At 40.5% G+C, this 22,694-nt stretch overlaps 2 protein-coding genes across 5 annotated transcripts; both read left to right on the top strand.

Annotated features, from left to right (window-relative positions):
• Positions 1-524: 524 nt before the first annotated feature.
• nectin4a (nectin cell adhesion molecule 4a) lies at positions 525-12,460 on the top strand. 3 transcript variants are annotated; one of them, XM_081694878.1, is made up of 11 exons: positions 525-1,029; positions 3,571-3,768; positions 4,090-4,257; positions 5,575-5,853; positions 6,504-6,621; positions 8,411-8,562; positions 9,155-9,314; positions 9,574-9,649; positions 9,806-9,865; positions 9,991-10,188; positions 10,387-12,460. In XM_081694878.1, exons 1-11 carry the CDS (start codon positions 981-983, stop codon positions 10,831-10,833), a joined length of 1,905 nt encoding a protein of 634 aa, XP_081551004.1. In that variant the 5' UTR covers positions 525-980; the 3' UTR covers positions 10,834-12,460. The 3 variants fall into 3 exon arrangements, with proteins under 3 accessions (XP_081551004.1, XP_081551005.1, XP_081551006.1); XM_081694879.1 differs by having other exon boundaries at positions 4,171-4,257; XM_081694880.1 differs by having other exon boundaries at positions 525-884; positions 3,634-3,768.
• Positions 12,461-12,608: 148 nt separating this feature from the next.
• coro1b (coronin, actin binding protein, 1B) lies at positions 12,609-21,991 on the top strand. 2 transcript variants are annotated; one of them, XM_027017261.3, is made up of 12 exons: positions 12,609-13,411; positions 14,552-14,757; positions 14,940-15,102; positions 15,944-15,966; positions 16,209-16,338; positions 17,147-17,328; positions 18,118-18,237; positions 19,422-19,526; positions 19,793-19,938; positions 20,089-20,146; positions 20,394-20,699; positions 20,822-21,991. In XM_027017261.3, the coding sequence occupies exons 2-12, from the start codon at positions 14,554-14,556 to the stop codon at positions 20,942-20,944; spliced, it is 1,560 nt and encodes a 519-aa protein (XP_026873062.2). In that variant the 5' UTR covers positions 12,609-13,411; positions 14,552-14,553; the 3' UTR covers positions 20,945-21,991. The 2 variants fall into 2 exon arrangements, with proteins under 2 accessions (XP_026873062.2, XP_026873063.2); XM_027017262.3 differs by lacking the exon at positions 15,944-15,966 and having other exon boundaries at positions 14,940-15,062.
• Positions 21,992-22,694: the final 703 nt, after the last annotated feature.

The raw sequence follows: 22,694 nt of genomic DNA on the forward strand, positions 1-22,694 counted from the left end.
TGTGGCATTGCCCGAGGCTCTAACTGCTTTTAATGGAGAACAAGTTTGCAGGTTAGAGTGTCTGTTCGGCTACGGGCTAATCGTGTCACCAGATGCGCACACACTTCCTCTCCAGAAAAATAAAGTAATAACGCATAAGCAGAAATAATTCTTTTCCATTTGCGTTGGCAACGCCGGCGTAGTGTGCACGAAGATTGAAATTCTGCTGTTTGATTATCCGTTCTTATGTAATGTTACTGTCTGAAATTGGGTATCTTCAAAGGGAGGATTATGTTTGCTTCGAAACAGATCAGCAGTAAGGAAAACAAACAACCAAACAATGTTATAAAAGAGAAGTACACAAAAAAGGGAATTATAAAAAGGAAGTACATTTAAACCATTGCCTGTAGTAACGGGTAAAACATAAATCACAACTTATAATTAAATCAAAGCAAGCGAAAGGATATCTAAATATCACTCCCCTCTCTTTCTTAAAACACTCCTCTTGAGTTCCTGGGAACTGGAAAGATGACTCGCTCAGTGCGCGCGGTGGCGTAAAGGAGTTGAATCGCGTTAACAGGTGTCTGCGAGAAAAACGCAATATATAGATAGAATATTTAATATATATAATGTATCCGTGATGCTGGTATAATCAACACGCCTTTGTCGAGAAAAAAAAGCGGAACAAATTAACCTCACGCAAAAGACTGAAAATATTTGCATAGAACAAATGTTCATTGTGGATAGCGGTAAATAAGAGTCTTTGGCTGGAATTTGGTGACATGTTTTTTTTATTTTTATTATTGTTGCTTTTTGGTCATTACTAAACACGCCTGGAAATTTTAACAACACGAAGCTAACAAGAGATTGGGATTCTTTTATTTCGGACGATCTGCTTCGACCAGGTCTACAGCACCTTTTCTGATTATGTTACGTTCTTGATCTGAACACACTTTTAAACTTCATATTTGGATCAAAATCCCAGCATTCACGCGTGGACAATGATGTCAATGTTAAAATGGTCAAGGATTTTAATAATCTACAATTTATGTGAGTAATTCTTGCATTACTTTTGTATATTTTCTGTGTATTTTTCTGAAGAATTTCTTGCTTGTTGCTCAAGTTTTTTGGCTTGGTTACTGGCAGCATCAACAACACGTTCACAGTTGTCCGATATTTCAGGAAGAACTGGTTATGATAAATTCACCTCCTTTGCCTCCTGTATGTGTAGAATATCCCTCCCTAACACACGCACAGAAGTATTTGTTTGGGAAAATATGAGTGTTTATCTGGGAGTACTGTAGGGTGTGTGTGTGTATTTTTTTCTTTAACACCATTTGGGGAGGAATATCCCCACAATTACGGGAAAGTGTGTGTGTGTGTGTGTGTGTGTGTGTGTGTGTGTGTGTGTGTGTGTGTTTGCTTGTTTGTTTGTTTTTTAATGTAGCTTTTATTTGAAAAAAATAATACAGTAAGTGTGTGTATCTGGACAAAGTATGCGTATGTATACACATGTAAAAAACAGATTCTTTTTATGCTAAAACTTTGTATATTTAACAGTCCTTTTATCTGGGTGTCTGTAATCTTAATTGCATATCTTACACATAGGCCTTTGTGATATTTTCCCAGCTCAGCTCTGGACATACAGTCTTATGTACTATAAGTGTAATGTAAGTCTTAGGCTACAAAACATTTTCAGTGGTATTTATAAGGTTCTTTTTAGTTCAAGCTGAAAAACAAAGTCTTTTTTCAGTCTTTTGAGTTCTTTAACTACTTATACTTTCATTACTTCACTTATGCAGAAGATATCCGACTGTTCATAGGCTCATAGAGCAAATCAAGTGAAACTATAATATAGTTACTGACTCCCTGCATTATTTCATATGTCACCTGAGATTTATTTTTACATTTTTAAGTATATATGTTTGTCATTACAGTGTTACAAAACACAAACTAGATAATATAAATTGACCCATTGATAAAGTTAGTTTGGATTTGCTGTACAGTAAATTACCATTGTTCAATATAAAATCCTGTTTACTAGATTTTAATGTAGTGTTCAATCTACACATCTTGTACACTTATCACAGTGAAGCCTATGTACTGTATGTCACTTGAGATGTAATGTTTGTAATATGAGAATGAAGAATATGTTAAGCAATATTTTCTTTTCAAGCTTTGAGTTTAGTCTGACGTGTGTCTCTCTGGTGTGTCTCTTTGATTACCCACTATGGCAAAACTGCATTTCGGTTGTAGGTAGTGTTGGCAAAGACAATATGTTTTAATGAAATACTCATGGAACTCTTGTAAATGCTGTAAGTGTGCATACTCTGGAAGAAACTGCATAAAAGTGATAGATACAGGGATGAAAATGTATGTTTTTATATATGCTATGCATATAATAATTTGATTAATGCATGCAAATCAGTACAGATTCATAGATTTTTCTTTTTTGTGTGTGTGTTTGTGTTTGTGTGTGTGTGTGTGTGTGTGTGTGTGTGTCTGTGTGTCTGTCTGTGTGTGTGTGTGTCTGTGTGTGTGTGTGTGTCTGTGTGTGTGTCAGTGTGTGTGTGTGTGTCTGTGTCTGTGTGTCTGTGTGTGTGTGTGTGTGTGTGTGTGTGTCTCTGTGTGTGTGTGTGTCTGTGTGTGTGTGTGTGTCTCTGTGTGTGTGTGTGTGTGTGTGTGTGGGTGGGTGTCTGTGTCTGTGTGTGTCTGTGTGTGTGTCTGTGTGTGTGTGTCTGTGTGTGTGTGTCTGTGTGTGTGTGTGTGTGTGTGTGTGTGTGTGTGTGTTTGTCTGTGTGTGTGTATGTGTGTGTGTGTGTGTGTGTCTGTGTGTGGGTGTGTGTGTGTGTGTGTGTGTGTGTGCACGCAGGGGTGGATGTACTTGCACTCTTGCCACCCTGAGATAATTACTGTTGACACACTGAGCAACAAGTTGAGCAGCATATCTACCTTTCATCCACAAAGCCTCTTCTAGACTCCTGTTTTTCTATCATTCTCTCCTACATTTGCTCCATCACGCTTGCTCTCTCCTCCTGTTTTGTTGTACCTTCTTTTTAGGCGTTGCTTGATTCTTCCGCCCTGTTAGCCCCACCTGTCTCCATCTGAAACATTTGACATGCGGTTCTACTTTTGTTTGTTGTTCCTACAGGTGATCGTGTGCTGTTCAGTTCAAACAGGGCTGTCTAGCTCCATGTCTGGCTGATCCGAGTACAGCAGGGTTTGGTGATTTCCCTGCTAAAACACACCTGACTCAACCCACCGGTTAATTGAGGGGGTTTAGTCGGTGTTTAGCAAGACCAGCCGGACCTTATAATCCATGAATTTGATCAATTCATTTCCCAGCCTGGTGGTTTTGTTTTCGCAGTGGTAATTTTGTGCTGTTAGAAGTAATTGCTAGGTAAAAGACGCATAAAACTTATTTTGCCTTGTATTTGTAATGGACAGTTGACATGGTCTATCTTAATCAATAAATAAATAGGGCATGAGGAGTCCAACTGGTGCTTCTGAAATAAGAGTCATTTTGACATCCATTCCAGTGCCATAATTGACACACTGCCCCTCTGTCTTTTCTCTCTTCCCCTCTACTAGTGGCCTGTGTAAACGGTGGGAAGTTTGTGGAGCCTTCATCTCCAACTGTATTTTCTTCAGCAGAAGGAGAGACCCGTCTTCCCTGTCGGTATCAGGTATCAAATGAGGAGGTGAAAGTTCAGGTCATCTGGTATCGGGAAAAGCAAGATGGAAGCAAAGAGCAGATTATAACAGCTCATCACATAGATGGACAGCTAGGTAGGATGAATATCTAGCATCCATTTTTATCTATGCTGTGTTCTGTCACACACACATTTCTTTCACTAAAAGCCTTTCACAAAACCCCTTTGGCTCTATTCCCTAAACCTCTTAAGCAAGTTTTCCTTACTAGCCATGCTGTTTAGTACATTTGGTGACTCAAAGTTTGATGAGAGTTTGACTACTCTTGTTATACATCAATAATAATTATGTCATGTGCAGTGTAGGAGGCAGAACATTTCCTGTTACCCCTTTCCTGTTCTGGAACTGGTGTTCTACCTTTCACTAGTAGAACTCTCATGCATTTCTCCTGTGTGTCAGAATCACCTTTGTATATAGGCCACGTGCGGTTCGAGGACAGCGACCCCATGAAAAACTCTGCTCTCATCATCATGAACACAGGGCTCGCAGATGAGGGTACCTACAGCTGCAACATTATCACCTTCCCCTTTGGAAACTTCGCAGCACACATATCTCTCATCGTGCAGAGTAAGCATGTGTCGATGTGGCAGACAGCACTGCAGAAAACCCAATGCACAATGCTGAAACGCATCTTGCTCCAGGTGCGAATTTCAGTTGTGCTTCGTGTTCACGGTTGGCTGTATGTTACAGGTAGTTGGACTGGAGTACCAGAAGTTTCAAACCTGACTGGGGTGGGGCAAGATATATCTCCCCACTATGTCTATGTTATGGTACCAGCCAGTTGGGCATCGGAATTGTGCGATAGCAGAGCTCAGTTTTTAGCATTCGGTTTCAAACCTTCTTTAGATGTTTGACAATGCCATGTGGCAGAAAGTTCAAAGTGGATTTGCAGTTAGTCTAGATTTACCTTGAAGAAGATACAACTGGATTAAAATAAAACGTTTTTACACTGGGTAAAAATACATCATCTAATTGTTTTAAATTCTCTTGATGTAATAGTTTGATCCTGTAAATCTCAGAGTGTATGCCAGGTATGGCATAATCTGTGGTCTCTGTGACATGTTTTGGATATAACAAATTTTATAAATTTTTATTAGAGGTGTCACCGTGCAGGTGTGATTTCACAGCGACATCTACAGATACCTGCTGAAGTCCAATGGAAGATTTCTATCAGTTTTCAAAGTCTCACAACATGGCTTAATTTATATGGTTGGAGGAGGTCAAGATCTTTATTGGAGTCAGTGGGGCCAATATAAGCGCAAGCAGTTTTACCTAAATCGCATGCTGTATTAATATCCTCACCTCACTGAGTGACTAGTTGTGATGGGCACTGAGAGGGAGCAAGATGCAAGTGCATGTTTTGGAGTGTCTTTATCCTCCATAGCAGCAAAGGTGAAACAAAGGCGAAGTCGATGAGTTGGTAAACAGGTAGGAATTGCGCTTCCAGAAAAACTTGAAGCATAGCGTGGATGCAGCAGAGCAGAGGTAACCCTCGGAGCATCTGTCTTGAATGCTGCAGCAAGGAAACAATGCGCAACACTGGACAAGTGTCCCTAAGTAGAAGCAAAATACAAACAAGGGACAGGTGCAGATGATCACTAATCAGAGAATTGGGAACGGGGAAGGTATGGGGTGTGTGTGTGTGTGTGTGTGTGTGTGTGTGTGTGTGTGTGTGTGTGTGTGTGTGTGTGTGTGTGTGTGTGTGTGTGTGTGTGTGTGTGTGTGTGTGTGTGTGTGTGTGTGTGTTTGTGTGTGTTGGGCGAGGGGGCATTGGCCATGTCCCTCCGGTTGGGTGCCTACCACACAGTGACACCAGTTTTAAATATAACATAACATGAAACTACAGTGCTAAGTCTCATACATCCATATTTCCTTTCCTCTCAGCCATCCCCATCTCCTCCCTGGACCCTGTTACACTAGTGGAGGGACAGACTTTCCGACCGGCGGCCACGTGCCGCTCCGTTGCGAAGCCTCAGCCAGGCCTCTCGTGGGACACCGAACTGGTGGGCACCAGCCAGAACCGTAGTCTGGACAACAGCGTGAGCTCCATCACCTTCTCCCTCCACCCCCTGCGGAGCCTCAACGGACGCAAGCTGGACTGTCTGGTGTGGCACCCGACCCTGACAACCCCACGGAGACTCAGCAACCAGCTCGTGGTCCACTGTGAGTTCTACACGTTCAGAGTTTTTCTGTGTCGGGGTGTTTTTATTGTTGTTGTTGTTGTTTTGTATTTTTGTGGTTAACATATAGATTTGGGATGTGCTGAGATTTGGGCACAGTCAGTCCAGCATGATTGAGCATTTCATGGATGTTGTTATTAAATAGCATGGCAAAATGTTTTTTCAAAATTTTGTTTTTATTTTAATATATGCAACTCAGAGAGTGGCTTATGTCATACTTACCTAATGGGAAAATGCCCTCATTTCCTTTGCCTACCTGTGCCTGTTTACTGTAATCTGTGGTGACTGATCTATAGCACTCATTTCATGCATGTGTCAGTGCTATGACTACCCAGTGTCTGCCTGATTCATTGTCTTAGCATTTTAAGTTCTAAGAAGTTAGCTAAGCACTTTTAGGGTGTGTGTGTGAAGAGGCTGAATGAAATACTTTAGCAATCCAGGGTGAAATGCCTCATATCTTTATTTGTATTAAGTTTTTACTGTTATATCTGTTATACCACAGGATGGTGAAGTTGGTAGTAGCATCATGCAGCATTTTCATCAAAAAGTCAAATACAAGGTCTTAAGATGAAAAGGGCAGGCTTTAAGTATTGAAAGACACACTGTGTGTTTGTGTGTGTGTGTGTGTGTTAGACCCTCCAGATGCAGTGCTTTCAGGTTATGATAAGAACTGGTATGTGGGACTCCAGGGCATGTCGCTCCAGTGTGATGCTGGAGGAAACCCCAAACCACACAATTTCACCTGGTCCAGGTAAGCCTGGTCAGCATTCTGGCCACCTTCCTGCCCGACTCTCTGTTTGTTTGCTTGTAATTCAGCTACTCGGAGTTATTGGAATTCTCCATGCTTTAAAAAGAAACTCTCACATGACAGCTTTTTCCGCACAACATGCAGTAATTATCCACTGTAAAAGACCAATACAAGGAGCTGACATTTCACCATCATGGACATACCAGGCGACTGGCCTACATAGCTAAATTACTCAAGCAAAATCATCCACAGTGTTTTCTTACTGCTTTAAGGTTTTATCCCTATGAAATTTTACTATTTGAGAGTTAAATCAAGCCAACATCACAGTCATAACTGTACATCCTAATAATTCAGTGGTTTAGGTGAATCTGAACCACAGCCTTGTTACGTGACACGTTTAAGAGTCATATATAAAATAAAAACTAGTAATTGTAATTTTGCTTCCAGATTTCATTATAGATATCTGTCCATTACAGATATCATATAGATACTAAAAACTATTACTGCTAAATCATATAGATAGTAAATTGTACAATGAAGCCAGTGTGATAAAACAGAACAGTTTAACCTAGACTGCATTTAACCTTTAAAGGAAAATCCAAATTTAAAAAATCGATAGTAGTCACGGACTAGGTTTGACCTGCGTCCAGATATTCAGCCAGTGAATGTCAGAGACTGAGAGAGACCTACAGACCTGCTTGGTTCTGTACTTGTAAGGCTGCTTTTTGTATTTCTGTTTGTCTATCTACCTGCGTGCCACAGTAATCCAGTCTCAAGGTGTGGTACATCAGTGATTCAATCAGCTAAGTTCATTATCACGCCCTCGTCAATGTACCTGTTTACCAGATGAACCATTAGTCTCCATGCACGTGTTGGGATTTGTTTTAAAGGGAACACTTTAATCATGAATTAGTGTAATTTCACTAGTTGTGCCTAATTTTGTGTTTGAAGGAGTTGCACGCACACACCTTCAAGTAGTTTGAGTCTTGTATATTGAGCATTGTTTTACAGGCACACGCACACACACGCGTGTGCGCGCACGCACACAGTACTCATTTTGGCAGGCGCCCTAAGTGGGAGAACCTGTTCCATGTCTGCTTGGTGTGAATGCAAAGCAAGTGAAGTAACTGCGTTCTGGTATCGTGTTGCGGCTTGCGCGAAACCGTCAGGAGCAGATTTTCACACGAGGGAGGGAGTGGGTCATGAGAAAGTTGGGTAACGGTCGATGGTGAGTAGGGAATGAGTGGTAAGGCGGTGTGTAGCTGTAGCAAGTTATATCGGTTTGAGTGTCAGTCAGCAAAGGTTGATTTAATCCGGACCACGGACAGCTGTGAAGAATTAGGACAGGCAGATAGGTGAACATGACAGGATACTGCACTTTGCACGCAGCCATTATGCAGAATGATTGGGTGTCTTATCTAAAACATGTCTAATGCACCTCCGTATGTTTTGAGAGATGTGACTGCTGAGGCTATACAAACTTGATATGATTGAAAATAATTTGTGCAATTTTTGTTGACTAACTGTTCATGAATTAATAGGAGCCTATGATTAATAACAAAGTAACTGACCACAGTGCTGTTCAGATCCATGACCTAAAGCTCCTGTATAACTGAGCACAGAGATACATTGCTTAGGATTTACAGCAAGTCAACAACAGGACACCACACGTTAAGTTTAGGCAACGGTTTCATATTGCCAGTCATAAGTTCTGAACTGGGAGTAACGTCTCTTCCTCACGTTTATGTGAATTACAGTTAAGCACAGAGCCATGTTTTTTCCACTCCCACAGAAAGCAAGGAGGACTACCAGAGGGCGTGACCATGCAGAACGAGATCCTGCTATTTAACAGGCCACTCCGATTGACGGACAAAGGAACATACCAATGTGTGGCCACCAATGAAGTGGGATCAGGGAAAGCTGACTTGGAAATATCTATAGAAGGTGTGTGGGGGGGGATTAAATTATCCCTTTTGATTATGTAGGCTTTGTCCATTCACAAGAAAATTTAACTGGAGACAAATATTGGCTAAAATACCTACAGAACTGTACATAAACAAGTTCCAATATAACATGTAGTAACATGAAATAATGTTTTGGATTGCATTTTGCTGCCCTCTGGTTTGGCCAGACCAGGGATTTTAGGATCTTATCATTGCTGACCCCTAGTGCATATATTATGCACATGCACAAAGCATAATCTCTCCAGAAAACTCATTTGTTCAGATGAGTCAGAAGAGGGCTATGTGATAGCTGACTGGTGTCTGTGCATTTGTGTGGGTGTATGTGTGTTTGAGTGGGTGTGTCTGTGTGTGTGTGTGTGTGCGTGTGTTTGAGTGTGTGTCTGTGTGTGTCTGTGTGTGTGTGCGTGTGTGTGTGTGTGTGTGTGTGTGTGTGTGTGTGTGTGTATGCGTGCTCATGTACATGTGTGTGTGTGTGTGTGTGTATGCGTGCTCATGTACGTGTGTGTGTGTGTGTGTGTGTGTGTGTGTGTGTGTGTGTGTGTGTGTGATGCATGTGCCTGTGGATTTAACAGAGTCACAAGGGAGTTCCACATCCGTGGACAGTCTCCTGCTCATCATCATTGGGGGAGCTGCTGGAGTGCTGGTACTTGTTCTAGTGATTGTAGTCATGACAGTGAACCGATATCACAAACAGAGGAACAAACAACTGACTATGGAGCTGATTGAGAAAAGGTAAGGAAACTTGGATAAGGAGATCCGCTAAGCTCTTTATCTGTTACACTACAAAGCTTTAGTATGTACACACTATCTTAAATTGTAAATGTTTTTTTGCAGGGACAATTTTGGTCCTGCCACACCTCTATGTCTAACTCATCCATTTTCTGTTTCTCATAGCTTGCTTTGCTAAATCAGACACTTTATCCAGTATCATTAGTGACGTGCATTTGTACATGAGATAAAGAATCTCTCTCCCCCTCTCTCCCTTTTTCAGGGAAGAAATATGCACTCTATCCAGACAGGCCTCAATAAGGAGAGTAGGCTCAGTTTGCACAGATAATAAATACCAGGTATGAAAACACACATACACACATATAGACACACACACACACACACACACACACACACACACACACACACAGACATATAGTAGCAGTTCTTTATTATTCAGTTGTGTATTTTTTTTCATAACTTCCTGTTTTTACTGTCCATCTCTTTCTTATCAGATAGTTGAGACCATGCCACTAAGAGTTGAAGGAACTATACGCACCAGTCTTAGTTCACTGGTGGGTTTGATGAGCTCTCAATGTTCTGCTTTAATTTCTTTTTCAAATACCATTTCTCATATTGGTTGGCAAAGGTTATTTAAGCAAATCCCCCCTCCTTCACATTTGAACATGCTGGCACACAGGAACGACCCCGGTCTAGAGACAGTCGTTCCACTTTAGGTGGAATCGCTACGGATACCCTGGGTCGCCCAGCCATTTTCAACACGTCCAGACGAGGGAGGGAGCGAGCAGTAGACAGAGAGAGGGATAGCGAGCGAGAGGCCAATCGACTGAAAGTGGAGTCTTATGTGAGGAACAGCCACATATCACTGATACATCCGGTAAGGGTGATGCTATGTGACATTTGCTATGACTGCTCCTGGGCACTGCAAATACACAGAGTCCTTTGGATGTTTCTCTACTGCTTTAGAGTATATAGAGTATGTTGTTTCCCCAGCTCATTATACCATTTCCAGTTTCTCTAGTTATTTTTACAAAAGCTCTCATTTTTATGATGCATTTTGCATATTTATTTTCAGGACAGCCACTTCCTCCCTGCTCTACAGCCTTCTCCTTATCCAGTGGACCAGACTGTTGAACGTATCAGGTCTCGCAATGGTAGCGCGATCCTACCAGCAGATGGCAGACCGCACTCGGGAGGGGGTAGCAGAGCAGGCAGCAGGTGTCCTCAGTCACCCTTAAACTCCACCTACCCAGCACTTACAGACGAGGAGGAGGGGGACATAAGTCCAATTGACGAGGACTCAGGGGTCCCCAGTGGCCATACGGAAGCGGATGGCCTGGATAACGCGGGCAGTGAGACGGCAAGTTCCCAGATATCAGAGGCGATGTCCAGTCACTTTGAGCACACCAACGGCACACTGTGGCCCAAGTCAAAACCCAACAGCATCCTCCTGGCGCCGGAGAGCACACGGCTGACCACCGCCCACCCGAGTATAATCCACCACCAACCTCAGATAGTGTAGGAGCTACGGACCCTCAGCTCCGCTGCACCAGGTAGCATCCCTGGATCCAAGAGTGGTCACTGGACAGCCAAAAGGTTTTGGACACTGGAAAACACTGATGGAGAGACATGAGACTCGCCGAGCGAGAAAAGCTGGGTGCTCTTCTGTGAGTAGTCCACATGGTAGGATCACCCACAGGACAAAGTGTAGTTCCTCCATGAATATAGCAAGTTAATTTTAGCACTTTGTGTTAAACCAGAACCATGTGTAAGCATACACTCACTACACACTTTGTTAGAAATATTTATTTATTTTAAAAAAATGTTCACTACATATGTTTTGGGTGGCAGACCACTCTCCACCCAGCACTGACACCGAAATGTTTACACCCACACCCCTGTGTCTGGTAAATGTATACCATAAATGTATACTCACCTACTACCATACCATTAACATGTCAGTGTCACTGTTTTGCTGAGAAAAGCCCACCCTCCAAACAATATCCTGTCATGTAGAGAAAAAGCATCCAGGGCTGAACAGAACAGGGGGTGGCTGATATATTCTGCGTGGCAACTTTTGGGATAGAATCAATAACTACACCTGTAAAATGCACCTGTATGATAGCTGTATCTAACAAAGTGGCCAGTGAGTGTAAGGTGCAGGGTGGGTGTCTAAAGAAGCAGGCAGTGAGTGTTTATGTTTCTTTGGATTCAGAGGTATTAAGCATGACACCTGCGTTATCTCGGGCTGAACACAGTGACTGGTGCTTTCAATCACAGGTATCATGTCAGCGCTTACATCTTGTGGAGGAATATTATCATAAGTCACAATTCAAGAAAAGATGGAAAATCTGTGATCATTTGTGACATGGTAGTCTGTGACCACAATGGAGAAGTGAATCCTCCTGTTCCTCTTTCAATGGTACTGTGCATAAAGTTAAAGAAAAGAAACCTTAGGATTCAAGTCACATGTCTACTTTTGGACAAAAGATATTTCCTTCCACTGATTTTTATTTGTTTATTTGTTTACATTGATTTTTTTATCTTAAAAATACAGAATTTTTGTATATGTTGAATCTAAATAAACTGTCTTCTCTTTACTCCATATAATAAAAGCCACAGTAAAGGTTGACATGAAGTATTATTGACTGTAATAAGATAACACTTTGTATGTTTTCTCAGCTTCCTCTCAGTTTACAGTTTATACATGATAATTGCCTTAAGAATGTATGTGCCTTGAGTATATATAGCTTTTAAGGGGAAATCTAAAAGATTAATTGCTATATTTGAGGTCTACCTTTACTGTGACAATTAACCTATAAGTTAATTTGATCAATTATGGACCTTCCTTCAAAAACTATATTCAGTGCATGTGTTAAAAGTATTATATCAGTATGAGGACAGGATTTATCTGTCAATTTACAAGTGTGTGTATGGGTGTGAGAGAGAGTCTAATGTCTACTTGAGCATGGCCTCTGTACTGCTGGATAGTGCTGGGATTTTTGGGAATGGTGATTGTAATTGCAAACTGCTAATGTAAAATGTAAATATGTGCTGTGCCTTTGTAAATTGTAGCCTTGACAGATTATTATTGTCTCTGTTCATCTGTGGCTAACACTGCGGGAAATATGAATATATCTTATATCTTATCTTATATCTTATAAATATATCTTATCCCATTAAGGCCACTGACAACACAGAGTTTTAGAAATACATTAATTCTGGTGGGGGTTTTTTGTATTTTTTTTTTTTTTTTAAACATTCCCAATCCACCAGCCCATAAACCATTTGAGGAGCGGCTTTTATTTTGAATTTCTGTCTGAATTAAGATTAGGAGACGACATTTGTGCTATAGGTATTCTGCCATTCAAATAGTGCGATATGTACCAATCTATCAGTGTTTTCGATTGCTAGATTGACAAATACGTGACATATACAAATTATTTCAATTTACTGTAAACATGAGACAAAATGTGAACACCGCAACAAGTGACTAATCACAGGAAGTATGCTACATTAATTCTCAGGCCCAATTCACCAGCCGGGCTGCAATTATATATGCAGATACAGAACTAAAGCATAACAAATTGATGGTGCCCGGATGTCTTTTTTTTTTACATTAATATGTGTTCAGTAATATTCGTTTGTGGTTGCCGACGTGGAGTCTAACTACGACTGGGACTTTTAATGCGTAAAAAAAATCTTCCAGGTGGTCGTTTTGTGCTGTCTTCTATCGTTTGATGCTTCATACTAGGGTACTTAAATTCTAGGCATTTTCTCAGGATTCCTCTACGCAGACTGTATCTATTCTTTTTGCGGTATCTTACACTTTATCTCTATTTTTTATCCCCAAACATTTAGCTATTTTTGAAATATTAGTAGAGGAAATAAAAATTGGTCTAATTATGTTTAGTGACATAAAGGATTAGTCGAAGCTCCAGTAGGTCATACAGAATTCTTCCACCTGGCTTGGCTATGCAAATTATATGCCGTCGATAAAAGAGTGTGCGTCGTGAAAGGATAAATTCACTATTTGTGTGGGATCATTTATGTGGCATCGTTCCTGTTTTTTTTTCTTGCAAACCAAAACTTAAACCGAGGTATAGTAACCTAATAGAATGTCTCTTGTAACGCACGCTCACATTACAGTCATTTGTAAAGATACGGTATCATATAGGATACCCTTTGTTTTCGAGTCATTATATGCCAATGGGAGTGTAATGTGTGCGTTTATTGTTGCTTTTCAATCAAATTTTACACACACATTTGCCACAGTTGACGTGCTGTCTGTAGGCTGCGCAAGGAGATCCCGTCCGTCATTGTGTGGAGGAAATCCTGCGCTTTCGACGGCTGCACACGCAGGAATCGTGAATGGCCCATTCGTTTGGCTCGTTCCCAAGTGACAATAAGCCCCTGTGCCGTGGCAATAGAGTAATAATACTTGAATATAAAATAGATTTGCATTTCTAATAAAATTGCCCTGGTCCATTATGGGACGCTGCGCATGCACTGGTCTGTGTTTTTCGGGAGATGAGCGATTATTTTGATAGCGCTATAATTTGTTGTAAAGTTTGTTATTTGAAAAACAACCGCTTTCTAGATTACTGTCGTTTATCCATCAACATGTTTAATATGTATTTTATCTATGATAACTTGTGATAAAAAAATCAACCTTGTGTTAAATTTAACTTTGCCATATTCCCCGTCTGGATTACATACACATATGAGAGCATGCGAGCATTTAGACTTCTAAAATACTTTACACTAGAAATTACTCTCATCTTGGTTCAATTTACACGACCAGACTTTATAAAGGTCGGTTATCTATAGACCAGTGTTTCTCAGCCCAGTCCTCAACACCTGGGCTTTCTTAATGTCCTTGCTAGCTGGGTTTACTGGAATTACCACTACACTGCGGTGAATGGTATCTCTACAGGCACTGTCAGGATGCCGTTTGATGGTTTCTCAAAGTTTGCCACTTGTCACAAACACTGTAAAAAGTCTTTAGTCGGTCAACTGAATAACGGTTTAATTGGGTGAAAGGGTAATGGATGTCGGTTTGTTGAGCGCGTTTATCTAAAAACGCAAACTTGCCTAATGAACAAACGTAGGTGGGAACGAATCCCCATGCACTTCATTTACATAATGTTCATGGTCTTCTGCTAGCTTTCTTTTTTTATTAGTAAAGTTAATCTCTTGAAGGACAATTTGTTTAAATTTCTTTGTTGTCTTTTCTTCAGGCATGTCTTTCAGGAGGGGCGTGGTTAGGCAAAGTAAATTTCGGCATGTGTTCGCCCAGGCGTGGAAGGCGGAGCATTGTCTAGATGACGTCAGAGTGACGCGAGTAACATGGGAGGGCCCACTATGTGCAGTCAATCCAAAATTCATGGCTGTTATTATTGAGGCAGGAGGGGGTGGAGCCTTTCTTGTATTACCGCTCACAAAGGTCAGAAAACACCACAGTTTAGTGGTTTTGAAGGTTTTACTGTTTGTTGAGCAAAAATAAATAGTTTCGCAACACCTTAAAACTAGACAGTGCAACAGTTCTGTAGAAACAGTGCAGAATCTTTTGTTTCTTTAAATCGGGGATGTTGTTTTTGCACGAGACGTTGTCTTCCTTTGTTGTAGAGTGGAAGGGTGGATCAGTCCACTCCAACTGTGTGCGGCCATGCTGCTCCTGTGCTTGATGTTCAGTGGTGTCCACACGATGACAATGTCATTGCCAGCGCCTCAGAGGACTGTACCATAAAGGTTAGTGTAGTGGTCATCCTCAGAGGACTGGACCATAAAGGTTAGTGTAGTTGTTATTTTATTTCAAAACACAGAAGGAAGTTTCAGCCATCAAAGAGCTGAAGGAAAGTGTAATTATGTTATGTTAATCCCCACAGTGGTTTGAGATAATACCTGGGTAAACCAAATCACAGGGTGCAAAGCAGAAGATAAACAATTATGGTGCACCACAGCTATACATGCAGAACTTAAAATGCATTCTTGTCATTCCATGTAGAATAATAATAGAATATTATGAGTGCAAATAAATGCTTCATTTGGGTGGCTACACACAGGTTTAAAATACCTTTCTTGAAACTAGTAATAAGAATACAGTATCATATAGTCCACTAATTGTACACTAATTCTAGTTGTGCTATGAATTAGTTGGTTAGAAAGTTTTAATTCACTTACTAAATTGCCTAGACTAGAAGAGCACATTTAATCTCATGCACAGTTCTGAAAAAAAGCCGTGTAGAAGGGACAAGCAACATCAACCTGTGCATGTGATTGTGTATGTGACACTGTATGTGAGTGTGTATGTCATTGTGCATGTGACTGCAGTTGTTATTAGGAAGCAACTAATTAAGAAGCAATCACCAAATTTAGTGATTTTTAAAAGGCATCAGAGATGATTTAGTGAGGTTGAACCGACATGGTGTCATCTATCACATACCACCACTGAGCCCTCATTCAGCATAAACTGTTATTGGCCATAGATTCTTAGATAGGATAGAGATCATTTCATCATAACACTCTGGAGGATTATTTCATTATATTATTCTTAGTTTTAGACTGATTTTTAAAAATGTAATTCAATTAAGAGGACTTTCTCTTAATTTTTTTTCTTTGTTTTATTCAAGGAATTAACCAAGAGAGATGTTGGGTAAATATGAGACTGCCTGTTTAGCCAAACTGGACTTTGCTCCCAGTTCTCAGGACTAAATATTTTTATCATGACTCCCCAGTTAGCTAATGAAGAAATTAAGCTGGTTAATACTCACTTTGATAAGTAGCTTGATTTTACCTGAGAATATTGAATAATAATATGTCTTATGTGATTTGTTATAGGCATTTGTTTGTTTTACTCTTGGTGTCTGAGATTTTTGTGTGTTTTGCTGATGATAGATATGGCAGGTTCCTGATGGTGGTCTCACAGAACCGCTAACTGATGCCTCAGTAACTCTAGAGGGACACAGTAAAAGAGTGGGCATTCTGGCCTGGCACCCAACTGCCCTTAACATCTTGCTGACTGCAGGTAATGAGTGTGTGTATATTTTCAGAATACAAATTCTGTACAAAAACCAGAGTACTATGTGTAAACCTTAGTTGAAAATTTAAAGGGAATAGATAGCTACTGAAGGTAAGGGCTAGATGTAGGTTTAGGCTTAGAGAATTCATATTACATATAGGTATTTACACATGATTAATACATATACAGGGATGTTGTGACCAAGTGCAAAAACAATTTTGTGTGTGTGTGTGTGTTCAAAAAATTTTTTTTTATTATTTATGTAGCGCTTTTTTACAAAAGATGTTGTCACAAAGCCTACTCTAGATGCATATGAAATGCTTGGATTAATTCCTTTCTTATTATACTAGCTTTGGACTGTTCAAATGCTAAATTTAGTTTGTTCAAATAATGAACTTTACATAGTTTAGTTAAAATGTGGTTATAATGGTGCAGTACATCTTTAGAATGTAGAGAATAGACTGAGTAATTTCATTTGTGGGTGGAACGTGTCCAGCTGGTGGCGCACACTTCATGCAAAGGCAGAAACCAGTGACTCCTACCTCAAGTCTCTAAATGGACTTGCTTGCTAGTGGCAAATATTTGCATTCTGCCCCTTTCCCAAATCCCACTACAGTCATTACATCCATCCAGGTGATAGTGCCGCATTTGCTAGGTGGACAAAAGGCCCTACTGGATCTGCTTTGCATGGGCCAGGTCATTTAGAAAATGGGAATGTTTGAGGCTTGTTTACATATTTCATATCTAAATGCTCATCACTCTTTATGCATTTCAGTTTCATATTCAGGTTCTTGTGGCCATGTGTATTTTCCAGGGTGTGATAATGTCTTGTGTGTGTGGGACGTCGGAACGGGTGAGTTGGTGTATCAGCTGAGTGACATCCATCCAGACCTGATCTACAGTGTGAGCTGGAGCAGAGAGGGCAGTGTGATGTGCACCACCTGCAAGGACAAAACTCTCCGCGTCATCGACCCTCGACGTGGAACTGTCCTTAAGGTCACCTCAACCCTTAGAAATCTTGGGCTATTTTGGCCTTTTTGAATACTTCTGAGTTTGTCTTTATAAACCGCTTTAAATCATCTTTATATAGCACCTTAAATAATGTTAACTGTGCCGATGTTTGGTTTCTTTATATGAGAACATCACCACCTGCATAACCTGATGTAGATGGGTTATTGTTTCACTTTGACATACTTTATCAACATGGTGGACCCAAAAACACATTCAATTTTATTTGAAAAATTATGGGGGGTTTTTTAACTATAAAACACAAACATACTCAGTGAAACATTTTAAAGGCTGAAAATGAAAACACCGCTTGCAAATGTACGTAAATGTGAAAGAGATAAAATCAAACTATATATGACTATTTCACTGTATATAGTTTATACGTAGTCTGCCAACATAAAAAAAAAAAAAAATTAGATTGACATTTCATGTCAGTACTTTCAACGCAAGTTGACAGCAATGTTCAGCTTGACTGTGGTTTTACGCTGTGACACCTTGACCCAGTCATGTGATTTGATCACACCGACCTGATCAGTGACTCCAGAGGGCTACTGCAGGTGTAGATAAAGCAGTGTAGATTTACAGTGGGAATTACAGATCCTGGGAATTATCCAGTCCAAATCTCAGTATGACCTAGTTTATGAATTGCCTATATTACTACAACTGACTCAACCCTAGCAGTTTTGTGCATATTTCCTGCCAGTCCGATCAATTTTGTATGGTTGTGTAATGATTTCTGAGAGTTGTGAATTGTTGTCTCACCTCCCCACACTCCAGATGAGGGACAAGGCCCATGAGGGTACCAGGCCAATGAGGGCTGTTTTCCTGGCTGACGGAAAGATCCTGACAACTGGCTTTAGCCGCATGAGTGAGAGGCAGCTAGCCCTCTGGGATACAGTAAGAGGAGATAACATTAACATTATAGTGAAAAAAGTTAAAATCTTGGTATTTAGGAAGAAAAAAACAAATAAAATAGCAGTTGATACAGGCTGGGTGACATGGCAGATCTTCCAGTTTCCCAGGTGAAAGCACACAGAAGAACATTCTCTTCATTTATTTGACAATGACATTAACATTCAATGTAACGTTGTAAACCCGACACTGTAGTCTTACTGTCTATCACCAAATAACTGTCAAAAATATTGTGGATATATTTGGATAGAAGTACTGCTTCTGGACGTATGCATAGTACAGGAAAAGATGGTGCAGTTGCTGGGGATTTCAGAAGATCAGAGACCATCGGCAGCCGTGCGTGATTCAAAACTGCGGTTGGCTGTTTTGGGCTAGTGCAAACCTTACCTACTTTCCCCTCTTTTGAAAGTGAGTGTGGAATCTCCCTGTCGCCCCCAGTGACTGAGGTCTCCTCATTTCTTGTGAAAACCGTGATGGTGGTTGACAGTTTGCCACCATGACCATACCATTAAAAAGATGGTCGATGCCTTTTGCTGTCCTACCCATGTTGCCATCAGAGCCTGGATTCATTTTAAGGTGTTTAAGATCACCAGTACCCTCTACAGCTACATCACGCTCAAGAATTTCCAAATAGTCATCAATGAACAGAAAATATCCCTTTATCTCGTCAATGGTTTTCATCTTCTTGTTGATCATGTTCTTCCTGCCACACTCAATTTTTTTGTCACCTCCATGGTGACCGCGGATACATTGGCTCTGTGCACTGGAAATATTATTTTCATCTCAGGATTTTTAATGGCCCACTTTCATGTGAGTTTTTCATTGGTTGCAGATCCATGGTATTCTCATCACTAATGTTTTCATCACCCTTTGAAACAGGGCTGGTGAGGTTTATCTGCTGAGACCTCTTTGCTATTTTCTGTTACTGAGATAGACATGCTCTTTTAAATATTGCCAAAATGTATGCTATCATCTGATGGGAAATCAGGAAGCATAGATGGTACATGATGCAATGATATAAATTTGAGGTTCAGTCTATGTGCTAGACATGCTTATCTCAGATAAGGAATTAGTATATCATATATTACGTGTCCATTTACTGAAATGCCAGTAATGAACATTATCGCTCTTATTTTGTTCTCTGTTTGGTGTTTGTGACTAATTATTAGAGAGATCTCTCCGAGCCAATGGCTGTTCAGGAAATAGACACCAGTAATGGAGTTCTACTTCCTTTTTATGACCCGGACACTAACATGGTCTACCTCTGTGGAAAGGTAAAACTTCCCAGACCTGCACTATTACTTTTAATCTAGGCTGTAATATTCCAATTGCTGACTTAACGGGAGCCAATTGTTACAACGTGTGTACAACTTGCAATAGCCGATGTGTAAGTAAATAATTTTAAAAGACCTATATGATTCATGTTTAGAAGGATACATAAAGTCCTAATTCTAATTTACTTACACCTCTTATTTCTGTGAGTTACAGTTCCAGTCTCTAAAAGTTATATTTTCTTTATTCGTGATAATTTGTCTCACAGGGGGACTGCACTATTCGCTACTTTGAGGTAACTGACGAGTCACCCTACGTCCACTTCCTCAGTCTCTATAGCAGTAAGGAACCTCAGAGAGGGGCAGGCTTCCTCAGCAAGAGAGGAGTGGATGTTAACAAGTGCGAGATAGCCAGGTCAATATTTCCTCTGGACATATAATTCAGTAAAATGGCAGAAAAACAAAGAACACAGCGCAGTAATTATAAAGTCAATGCCCTGCTGTTGTGGGCATTTTACTTATTTAAAGGACTTCATAATTTTTAATTTGTTTGGTTCCCTGCCAGGTTCTATAAGCTCCACGAGAGGAAGGTGGAGCCTATTTCTATGACTGTGCCAAGAAAGGTAAACCCAGTTTCCAGCTTTTGGATAAAAGCTGTTTCATACTTTGTCCTGGGGAGGAATAGACCATATACATTTACTTACATAGGGATTTTTTAAATATGTATTGTGTCACATTGACAGCTAGCATAGATGTGACATGCTTAGACATATTTCCCAGAAATTATATAATTACCATCTCACTTACAGTGCATGTATATATGTAACTACTACACAACCAGAATGTACCTGTTCTGTAACTGGCCCCCAGTCAGACCTGTTCCAGGGGGACTTGTACCCTGACACGGCAGGATCAGAGCCCTCCCTTCTGGCTGAAGACTGGATAGCAGGACAGGATGCTCCTCCAGTCTTGGTCTCCATGAGTGGAGGCTATGTGGCTCCACCATCCAAATGCAGTACACTCCGCGGTAGACCCAAACAGCAGCCTCAGAGCAACTCGGCTAACTCCTCCGGTATCGGACAAAGCAATGCTGCCATCGAAACAGAAAATGAAGGGATGGAACAGGTGCAAGTTGGGAGGGAAACCGAAGGAGCAGTGGAAAGAGGGAAAAAAGAGGTAAGGACCCAACGTAGGTTACAGGAATATGGGCGGGAATATGGGCATCTTGTTTTAGGAAATTCAGATTGTTTTGGTGCTTACAGGCAACTCTGTCTTTGTCTTCCCGGCTCTTTCCACAGGATGACCAGCTTGCTGACATTTTGACAGAAATCCGGGCTCTTCGTGCTCTGGTGTTAGCTCAGGGTCATAGAATTGACGTACTGGAGAGACAGGTAGCCCGAATTGAGGATGGAGATGTGTGATCTACATGACTGCATACATACCCCAAGAGACCCACAGCCTTACCGTATTCTACAGTAGCTTTACATCGCAGTGAAGGTTCATGGGAAATGCAGTTCAACACCTTAAGTGTAGTTTTTTTTAAAAGATCATTAAAATTCTATGCTTATCAGGTTATCATACATTAATGAAGTCTTATACAGAAAACTAAAACTGCTATACAGTAAACAAATTATGACAAAACAAAAACAAAACCTTTATACTGTGCATTGACTATGGCTTTTACATCAGGTACTGATTATAGCTGCTAATTCTAATTCTAAACACAGCCTCGTTTGGGAATGTTGATTTCTGCTTACATACTGAAGTGCCCGTTGCTTCAGGTGACATATTTAGGTGATATCTGCATTCACTTGTGTGAACTCTACGAAAACTGTTTGAAAGGTGTTGGCCTTTGAGGGAAGTAACACAATAATCCTACATGCTGTATTCTTTAGTAGCATATACAGTCGACTACACCTGGTGATAATGATCCAAATCTGTATATGCTCACCAGCACTGTTTCAGTCATCTTTTCTACTATTTAAACTATCTGTCTTAACAAGTGTAGCTCTTCTTCACATTTGTTGTGGATATTAGCTAGTGTACTTTATTATATACCAATAGGGGTTGTGTTTTGTGTAGTGAGGCTCTGTGGGTTGTCTGTATGAATGCTATACCTATGTAGCATTGGAGATTAAGTTGAGGGCTAAAATTGTAGTTCTACTTATGTGGAATTTCTACCCGCATTAATGAATAAAGTGATTTGTACCTGTTAGTTTCTTGATGGAGAACACTAGGGCTATGACAGTTATTTACTAAACTTTCATTCCACCCCTTAATTATACCTACCTGTACGTGCACTACAATCAGGGATGTCTTACTCATCCTCATTTGTTGTTTGTTTACACCTAATGTTATTTCCTGTATATGCTAAAAAGTAACGTAAATACATGCGTTTTTCTCATAATCTACAATGAGTAAATTTGACATTTCAAATAAAAGCCAGAAGGGCTATCCACCAATATCTATGTGCCGTCTGCTGTGCTGTTTTTTGACTGCATCTCTATAGCCCAATGCGACTTTCTATTAGGAAAATGTTATATATTAAATCGGGCTATAGATAAATTGATAAATGAATAGAGAGATTATGGAAATACAAATTGGCTATTTGCATACAGCAAGTTAGCTATCCGAAGCTCTTTAATAATTTAGACCTGAATACTTTATCTTTTTTTTTCCTATCTTTGATGTCCACGCATGTCTATTCTGCATAAAGTTACTCATATTATTATTCCCACATTGATGTTATTATTCTCACCTCGAGGTTTGTCACGGTCCACTGTCTCATGACTCCTCCATATATTATCCTTGTTCTTTTAAACCTTTACTGAGCTTATGACCTTCCTGGCCTGTCAACTTTTTCACCATTGATATCTGAGATGGATATGCTTTTCCAAGGGCTACGAAAGCCTTCGTGATTGCTTGACAGTTTGACCAGAAGGACCCATTCATTTCTTATGCTGACTCTGCCATCTTATCATCATGATCGGTACGTGAGCGAGAGGCGAGTGAAGTTTTGGAGCGTCTTTATTCTCCATAACAAGCTCAGACTCGAGCAAAATAAAAAGAAAAGCACTAAACAGCAAGACTCAGGTCATCAATCAAATGGAGAAGCAGGTTCGCAGCAGTACAACTCGTAGCACTGTCGGCTCGGCAATGCGCAGCAACGTA

Source organism: Electrophorus electricus, chromosome 13 (genome assembly GCF_041902795.1).
Source record: "Electrophorus electricus isolate QZ-2024a chromosome 13, ASM4190279v1, whole genome shotgun sequence".
In the NCBI taxonomy this organism is placed as follows: Eukaryota; Metazoa; Chordata; class Actinopteri; order Gymnotiformes; family Gymnotidae; genus Electrophorus; species Electrophorus electricus.